We start from the raw sequence: 9,546 nt of genomic DNA, 5'->3' as shown, positions 1-9,546 counted from the left end.
ATTTTGTATCCCCTGGGTCACTAGACTCGCGAAACCAAATAATACTATTTTTCTACAACCCTCCCACGTTCAGTAATCAAGAAACTGATCCAAATAAAAAATCCAAGCCTAGATAATTAATTTTACTATCCCCTTAGAACCCACAAAATTATTCTCCCCTTTTCAACAGACACAACAAAAATATCTGAACCTACATGACCCACGTTACTCTCATCACAACCCCAACATAATCCTCCCCCTTTTGATTTTCTACAAGACACGAAATCTTCCTTCTGTTCTGGTAGAAAACCCCTTAACGAAGGGCCAGTACCATTGACAATGAGACCAGCCAGTCAAGCCGCGGAAAGCCTGGGAGCAGCCAGAGAGCTGATAAAGAACGAACCGTGGAGGTGGTACGAGAAGTCATCCCCGTCGCCGAAAGGCGCCTGTTACGTGGCCAGCTATAAAGTTGTTCCGGTGACGGCGCGGCCGCCTCAGAAACACTCCACCCTTGAACGCATCGAGCAGCCAGCTTTCTCGCCATGAATTTGCTCGTAAGTAGCTTACTAAGTATACTATTCACCTACTCAGAGTTCTGAGCGTCTACCTAAGACAATCGAAACGACTTTTCTCCGATAGAAATCTGTTCTCCTTCATCGATCTCCGATTCGACCCTCCATCTCGCGTGAGTCTCTTAGCGAGGCTTTGGTAGACGAGGGAGAATCGTATATCGAGGATCGGTGGATGGTCAAGGAGCGAAAAGTAGCGCGTTGAACGGAACGTGTCGCGTGAGAGCATTGGTGAACGTCGGAGGAAACGTGGACTTCCGCTGGATTAATTGGCAGAAGCTTTGCTAGCTGGGCAGGGAAAAGTGACCGAGGAAAGTAGAGTTATGGGAGAGTCGTGTTGAAATCGCGAACGTTGGATTAAATTGGCCGAGGAGTTACTGTATTGTGGTTTTGTTATGAAATTGACGGTAATTCTGAGGTCATTTTTGTGAGTTAGGTCTGGGTAATTAGGGTGGAATGAGGAAAGGTGGAATTAGAGACAGGGTGGTTAAAACTGTGAGGGTTTAGGGAATGTAGATGTCAGTAGAGTTGGATGGAATTTTTGTGAGCTTGCATTGAAGCTACATTTTGCAAGTTTAGATTGTGAGTCACAGTTACTAGCAAAAAAATGATCGATCTCTCCATTTGTTTTTCCATTCGTGTTAGAAATTATTTCGAGAGAGGGGAAAGAATTGGACAAAGTGCATTGGTTGTTCGCGATTAACCGGTTCGAAATGTCACGCTTTCTCAGTTTCTAAATATGATACGTGACCATAACTTCATTTGTCTCTAATGAAATTGATGTCCGTGACTAATCGTGGATAAGAAATCGAAGCAAGACAGTGTTTTAGATAGAATTTTTCTATAATTGCATCTGAAGGTGTTAAGTAAAAATGACACACTTTCTCTGACACTAAATTTCTGGGTAATTGTGGGTACGAACGACTTGAAAATAAAAGTATTTAAATTGATTAGGTGTGAGTCCTCTCCCATTGCAAAAAATCAGCGACTTTTTTTAATGATTGAAGAGAACGAGCAAGTTTCTGCTGCACAGTAGTAAAAGAAAATGAGTAAGATTGAAGGTGAAAGTGAACGCTCAATAAGCAATTTCATATAATTGCGTCTTGCCTTGAAGTACTTTTTTAAGATAGAGAAATTTGATCTTTTTTATCACATCTTATTTTATATACGAATTAACTGACCAATATTAAAAGCTTTACGTGTAACACTAAAATAGCTTCGATTTTCTCTAACTTTCGATGAATAGATACTAAAAATACCACTAAGAACTTAGAACTCATGCTGTTCTCATTTCGCTTTCATAGACGGTCATAGGAAATGGAAAGTATTGCAAAAAGAAGAAACAGTCTCTTATTCTACGTCGCAGAAACTATCTTATGCTATTCCTGATATAAGTAACAAAGTTACCTCTTTATTTCTTACTATTTGAAATCTGAGATAAGAAGTGAAATCATATGGATTAGAAAAAATTCGTAAAATTCATTACCTAAGATAAACTTATCAGTATCTAAACTAATCAGTATGTAGCCAAAATGAGGCTATTTAGGTGAAATTAGATTAACAAAAGTATAGTTCTAATTCGAATTCGATAAAAATTTCGTAACTCTGCTATTTGAATCATACTCGTTAGGACAAATCAACCAGCAAAGCTGAACTCGTAACACGAACTTCCCTTTTCCTCGCATAATCAGAGCCAGGCATGTCTTGTTGGTTAATTTATACTTCACTTTCTACTGGTGAGCGTGTAATTCCTATAACAGTGTGCTCGATCGCTGTACCGAGCTTGGTCCCGGTTTCCAGATAGCCTCGGTTCCTTTTACATGCGAGTTTGGAATGTTTCAGAGGAATGACTCTACACCTCGCCAATTTCCAATTACGAAAACCGTGTTTGCTGACCGAAGACACCAAAACTGTTCCTTAGAACTAGAATTTCATCAACACGCGTTCCGATTCCAGAGCATTCGATGCTCCAGATTTACTAAAATTACACAAAGAGGAATTAAGAGATTTAAGAGATTTCCTTTTTTTAAAAGACTCAATCGAATGAAATTTTAGCGACATTTCAGCGACAGCCACGATTATTTTGTGTCGCGAGCATTTACATGGTATTGCATTTTGAGAGCAGTCGAGAATAGTTGCGAGGGAAAGTCGCGAGTTTTAGTATTCCAGTAAACTAGATGCTTAGAGATCGGGTCAAGTTAATAGTAGCGTGTCTCGCGAACGTAATGACAGAATCGCTTAATGATTTCGAAGGAACTCGCATTCCACAGCGTAAAATAATCTAGCATAAAACGTGAATCCAGTGATGAAACTCAATCAAGCTATTTTATAAGAGATCAACTAGAAATGAATTGCAAGTAAGAGTCGATGCACTGTGATACACTGTACTGAATTTTAAACTAAATCGCAATTCTTTGAATATAAAAGATTTACTGAAAGATACAAATAAAAGTAGCTATCTTTTAAATCTATTCTTTCGACACTGAATATTCAATGGTAAAAGATGGCAAAGTACTGATGCGTTTTACTGTTTCTTCTGTTTCGTAGGCTTTACTGTTAATTGCACTTCCCATGTGCCTAGCACAATACACGGTAGTGGGACCCAGTGACGGGAATCGAGTCGCTCAGGGCTTTACAGTAAAGGAAGGGAAAGGAATCCAGTACACGGAACAAAATGGTAAGATATAGGTAGATACTGTTGCCTCGGGGAGAAAAATCGCGAGATATTATTTATCCTTCCTGTCTCGGTGACTGATACAAATTTGTCGTTGCGTAACGTGCATTTCGTTTTCACGCGCTACCACTTATGCATACCTTCGGCTACTGTGCAATGTATAGTAGCTATACTAATACATACGAAAAAGTATAGTGGATTCTCAGAAATAAAAATTAATAAAAGAAATTAATTTTACGAAACAGTTTGAATATAGAAGACTATGGAAGAAGGAGTACCAATTTTTGGCACATATTCTACTGATTTCTCTATGTCTGATCTCAAACCAGAATCAGGCTTACCTCATTCTACTTACTTCTTTGGGTCCTGTTTTACTGTGTTTTATTTGGGACTTATTCCACTGAGGTTACTATGTCTGGCTTGAGACTCATTCTACTGGTTTGTTATGTCTGACTTGGGACTCATTCTACTGGTTTGCTATGTCTGACTTGGGACATATTCTACTGATTTTTTTGTGTCTCACAGACTAGATCACGTCGGTAGTAGAATAAGTCAAGCATATTTCGCGCAAGTTTTAGTTGTTTTAAGTGCAACTCGTTACTGATTTTAGAACTTCTCTCCAATACATATATGACCGAGCAAGTGTCCTAATACTTCTGGAGGGGAGTGTACGTGGTAAAATAATTCCACCTCGGTGTACTAAATTTTCTACTTCTCAGATTCACCAGGTCAAAGTTACATTCAAGGAGCCACCGCTGGTTACGCTACTGTTCAAGGTCCCTCTGATGGACACTCAGATTTCGCGATTCAGGGTGCTTCCGCTGACCCTGCGAATTACGTGTCTAGAGCTGCAGCCGAGCCTGAATATGCCGCGTATAATCCTAACGAGAAGGCCCTTAATTACAACGATGACTCTGGTACTAAATAATAAAATTACTCGAAATAAAATTCCTTGCTGTCTCATCTTGATATCTTGAAGATTAATCGAGACACTATTCGAAAGGTTTCAAGCTGAACTGGAAATCCTACGATCGCCCATCGCGTTTGCAACCGGAAGCGCAATATGCGGAAGCTCCTGTCGCAGTGAGTGCTCCACGTGCCCAGCCACAACGTCATCGTGGTCATGTGCACGCACAGCCACGACCACAGCCACGACCACAACCACAACCGCAACCACAGCCTCAACAACAACCAGAACAAGTGCAACCGATAAATTTAGACGCTGCACCAGCGTACATTAAAGACCTTATTCGATACCAGTTGCAGCTTCCATATTACAACAATTTCCTCACGCCTGTCAGGTAGTTTTTTGTAATTTTATAGCTTTAGCTAGGCTAGCCAGATTTTGTACAGAAGAGTTAACTTCTCAATTGAAGACACTAGCTGTGGAAAGAAGATTTCTGGACGACGTTTGATATAACTTTCGCTCTTTCTAGTTACGAGTCTGGAGCAAGTCAAGGAGATAGCCAGGAACAAGCTCCAGAGCCTCGACGACCTGCTTATCGTGGCAAACAGCGTGGCCAGTCTAGGCAGAAACGTCAGGCTCAGAGGCAGTCGCCTAAAGCTGCTCCTCAACCAGAACCTCCTGGTGTTCCCATCCAGTATCACAACCAGCTGCCAACTGTATTGCAACAACTAGTGCAAGCACAAGATCGAATCCCGTACATCAACGTGATCCCCGAACCATTCAGGTAAAGTGAATGCTTTAGGAAACATTTGTTCACTGATATGATAGAAAGTAAGGTGGGGTGGATCTCTTCGTTTTGGTACACTGTTAGGGAATGTGAATGAAGAATGAGGTAGCAGTCAAGCTGTGTAGTTGCAGTTGCATACAAAAGTCTTAAAAGTTCAGTGTTTGAGAATTAATTATTGAGTACCCGAAAATGTAAAGAATTGGAAATTTGAAATATTTGAATATCTGAAAACTCGAATATCTAAAAGCCTGAATACCTGAAAACTTAAATATTTGAGAATTTGAAAATTTGAAAATTAGGAACTTAACCTGGGGTGATAGTCGTGTCGTGACTATAATTAGGAACTTCTGTATTTCATCCCAAGCTCGCGCAAAAACCGTACTTTTCAGATACAACCCTGACTACCAAGCGCAGAGGGAGCACATCCAGAGCTATTTCCGGAATCTGAAAGTGGATCCACGTCCACCACCCCTGGAGACGTCGCTGCAGTCCAGACAGGGGCCTGAACCTAAACAGCAACACCGACAGAAAAGGCAAGCGCCACATCCACAGCCGCAACCAGCTCCAGCAGAACCTCAGATCCATTATTCGACCAATATTCCAGGTCATCTGCGTGAGTTGCTGAAGTTCCAAGCCGAAATACCGTACAACATACCCAACCAGCTCCCCTATAACTTCGCCGCACCGCTCGTGCCTCAGCCTGCTCAAGCTCCTCAGCAAGTTCAGTACCAAGGTCAAGGGAACGCGTACCAGGGTCAACCGAGTGGACAGGACAATCAGCCTCAGTATCAACCGCAGTATCAATCACAGATACAACAGTATCGACAACCTGGAGGTGATATTCGCCCTGTCACCGAGAATCAATACTAAAGACGATCAGTATATTGATTAAACATTTTCTTTTCAAATTTCAATTTTTAATCGAGTAGTTTCATTTGGTTTTTGATTCTTTGCTAGAGTAATCCATCATGTATCGAGTGGAGAAAGTATCATTGTACTGGCGGTATGTTACAGGCTATAGAAAGTTCACTATTTGTTAATGAAATTTTTTCACGTTCTGTAAAAGCTCTGATAGAAATTTTCCTAAGTACGCTTCTTTAATTATTATTTTGTGGATTTTCTTTAATTTCTTTCTGTACTTAAAAATGGTAGTACCTACTACTGGGGAAATTTAAGTGATAAACCTGTCTAACTACGAAATGGAATAGAAAGCAGATTAATGCGCAAAAGTTGCTTAATACTCCAAAACGAGATAACGAAACGAGAAAAATTATGATTCCACGAGGCATGAACTTTCTAGAGGACCGACATGATATCAAGCTGATATGTTACAAATGTTATTACAATAAACTTCTGTTTTCATAATTTCATAATACTCCCATGTGTTTTTGTTCATCGTTCAAAAATATCTCTACTGGTTTAAGCGTTTAGTATAAGCGTTTATGTATGAATGAGCAGCTCATCACGAGAGTGGGTCAAGTTCGTCGCTGTAATTTCTAAGATAAACCGTATCGTAAGAAACCAATACTATGTAACTACATAATAATAAAAGTAATGGCGATGACATGTACCAATAGCATCCCATAACACCAGACCTCTAGAGATCAACGAATTTAATTTCACCCAACAAAAAACCCTCTAATGTCACGCATGCTTCACATTCGCTCTTTTCTCCAATATAACGAAGAGCTAATTATCCCAACAATTTAATAGCTCAGAAAGTTATGCTCGATCGTTTCTCCTCAGAGTCAAGACGGTGTAATTAGAAAACAATGTCTTCGCTGTCACGCGATCGTTAATTAACGACATCGATTTTCTTCACAGCACATTAACTATCTGGGCGCGCGGCTAGAAATGGACCAGTGAACGTGGGGCTGCATTAAGGTCAACCGTTTACTCAGGCCGTTTACTCGAGCTAGGGAAACGTATGCGCTGATCGAATCTCTGGTTTTTGCAGAATATAAAGTGTCCCGACGAGATATTAATGCTGGTCGACTTAGAAACACGGAAGTGATCGGTGCATATGCTTCCTGCAACGAGCGCCAGTACCGTTACGTGACCAGAAATACGTGTTTCAGCCAGATGCAATCATTGCATTCGTGTTTCATATCTGTGCACATGTGAATTTTCACGTTTTCCCATTTTCCACGGCAGTTTTTGTAAAGTATCATTTTTTATCTCCATGTTACAAATAGGCTTAATTTTTCATATAGAAAATTCTCCTCTTGGATATTAAAATTTTGAAAATTGAGACCACGAATTTATTTAAGTCAATCGATTAATTTTTTTGGCCTTCATGGAGCATTTCTAATATCTTCTGAAGAAGAAAATTCTTTAGTTATTATAAATTTGGTTTAAAATACTAAGCTGAGCTACTAAATAAATTTAGGCCATGAGCTACAGTGGTATTAAGATATTGCATTCTTTTATCCCTTATTTCTCTGACAGTGATATCTATTATATTTGATATTACTATTTCTTAATGTCAACAAGTATCAACAAATTCAATCAGCTGTCCTAAAGGCGATAACTTGTTTGGAGGAGACACCATACCACTATTTAAATCATTTCCATTTCTAAGATGTTAAGTAATTATCGTCGGCTCAGTAAAATTGCAAGCTATGCACTCGTCAATTACGTTCAAAGGAAAAAGTCGTTCAAACGACTTTCACGTAACTCTGATATAATACGCACTTAGGAAAAGTCGATCTAGTTTTTATGCAGTGTAACAAGATCTTTATTGGGAAAGTTCGTCAGAGGAACGTGGATTTATAGCAATAGTGCAACGCAAGAAATTTTCCTATCTACGCTAAATTGATGCAAACATTTTATAAAATACTAAAATGGAAAAGTTTTAATCTTAAATTGAGAATTTGGAAATTCAAGATCTCTAACATTTAATTACACTGAAGTGTAAAGTGTATTTTCACTGTTTGTATGTTTTAAGTGTTTTCAGTCTTAGTTTATTTAATGAAGTAGGTATTTGTATTAATTAAACTACGTTTCATGGTATTACAAAAATGATTACGTAAAAAGTCTTGAATAGCAACGTTAAGTGTAATTACTTCTTGCAAATACAAGCAGCAAGGAATGTAAAAAGAACTAGATGACGTTAGATGCTAATGGTCACAACTTTCTCGCGATTCCTAATTTTGATAGCGTCATGCAAGGTACATAGATAACACGGCATTAAAGTAACTATTTGTACAACTAGGTAGCGTGAAATTGCACAATTGACTACTTAATAAATGTAGAATAAATAATCGAGTTCCATAGAAAAGTATATAAATTACTTAATGCTACTACAGTACTACTTTGCTTTTTGTGATTCTGTAAATACTCTAAAAAACATAACAAATCAGAAAATTAATATGATCACTTTCATTTACATCTATTACGAATGATATGAACACAAAATTTGTAAGTAAAATTAATAGAAAGATTGCATCAGATGGCGAAGAAAGAATTGAATAAAAATAGTCCTCTTTAAAATTAAACTCGCTTTGCATACTGTGCATTTAATAAAATTGTTAATTACTCAAAATTTAGCTGAGATTTCCAAGAAATGACTATTAAATCACAAGTACTAATTTAATCTTAATAACTAGAATGAATCTTGTATTTAAGCAACTACTATTGTAGAACAGGTCTCTAAATAAAAAACAGTGATTACTGGAAAGCTAATATGTGTAAAATTTCAATAGCACGTGACTTATCGAAAACCAATCGATCCTTCAAATTGCTGGTTAATGTCAGCTGAAACAGTCGCGATTTCAAGTTTTCTAATGCAACTGGCTGTATCGCTTCCTGGACTGCAGTGACTGCAACGCATGGCATGCAGTGTGCAGTGCATACATGGCCCGTTTATTATGCGACGAACAGAGAATGGGGCCTATGAGGTGGAAGAAAAGGAAAAAATCAGTCGAAACCGACCAACCGTGAAAGTTAGTGGTTGGTCGGACCATTTACCCTGGAAACGCTCGCCCATATAGAAGTGCGTCGCGACGCGGCCGCCAGTTTCGTTCGGCCACCATCTCTGAGCCCATCTACACCATCGCCATGAAGTATCTCGTGAGTACAAGCTTACTTCTCGGCTACTTAGAAACTCAAATAATAGAATTATTACTGAACGAAAAATTAGATAACAGTAAATTAATTTGTTTTGACGAATTAAATGAATTAACTTGTCTTCGTTGATTAATAGATCAATAATCGAGCTATTAAAGTAGATAAGTGTTAGCTATTATTCGTTAAGTGTACTTTAGGTTTATAGTTATTTAATTTATGTTGAATAGAATTAAGTTATTTATCGATACATATTATTGGAGTGAAATATTTTCTCAGAAATCTGTCATTTTGAACATATCGAAAGGAGCAAGGAGAATTTTTCTTAGAAGTCGTATCTTGTCGAATTTAATTAATTTAGCACTAGATTTTGTATATCGCATCTTTAATTTATAAAATAAATTTTCTTGTACTGTTTTTTCAATGTTTAAAAATTTGTAACCAAGGTTATATTGAATTTGTTTAAGTGAAATGGTTTGACAAGCTATTGAATTATGAACATCTTCAGATACATATTAAAGTTTTCTTAACTTCTGTGAAATTGAAGTATTTCAAAAATCACATT

General features: G+C 38.1%; 1 protein-coding gene across 1 annotated transcript; it reads left to right on the top strand.

The window, feature by feature from the left end:
- Positions 1 to 3,041: 3,041 nt before the first annotated feature.
- On the top strand, positions 3,042 to 5,786 carry LOC143182051 (uncharacterized). The gene is made up of 7 exons (XM_076382795.1): positions 3,042 to 3,059; positions 3,096 to 3,225; positions 3,942 to 4,139; positions 4,226 to 4,523; positions 4,659 to 4,913; positions 4,958 to 4,960; positions 5,216 to 5,786. The coding sequence occupies exons 1-7, from the start codon at positions 3,042 to 3,044 to the stop codon at positions 5,784 to 5,786; spliced, it is 1,473 nt and encodes a 490-aa protein (XP_076238910.1).
- Positions 5,787 to 9,546: the final 3,760 nt, after the last annotated feature.

The sequence above is a fragment of the Calliopsis andreniformis genome, chromosome 8 (genome assembly GCF_051401765.1).
Source record: "Calliopsis andreniformis isolate RMS-2024a chromosome 8, iyCalAndr_principal, whole genome shotgun sequence".
In the NCBI taxonomy this organism is placed as follows: domain Eukaryota; kingdom Metazoa; phylum Arthropoda; class Insecta; order Hymenoptera; family Andrenidae; genus Calliopsis; species Calliopsis andreniformis.
The sequence above is the reverse complement of the archived record's forward strand: the minus strand, read 5'-3'. Positions and strand labels throughout refer to the sequence as shown.

Excerpts from the sequence above, each read along its gene's own strand:
- LOC143182051 (XM_076382795.1), top strand. Across the intron at positions 3,226-3,941 it reads CCAGTACACGGAACAAAATG|ATTCACCAGGTCAAAGTTAC; the intron begins GTAAGATATAGG and ends TCTACTTCTCAG. Across the intron at positions 4,524-4,658 it reads AATTTCCTCACGCCTGTCAG|TTACGAGTCTGGAGCAAGTC; the intron begins GTAGTTTTTTGT and ends CGCTCTTTCTAG.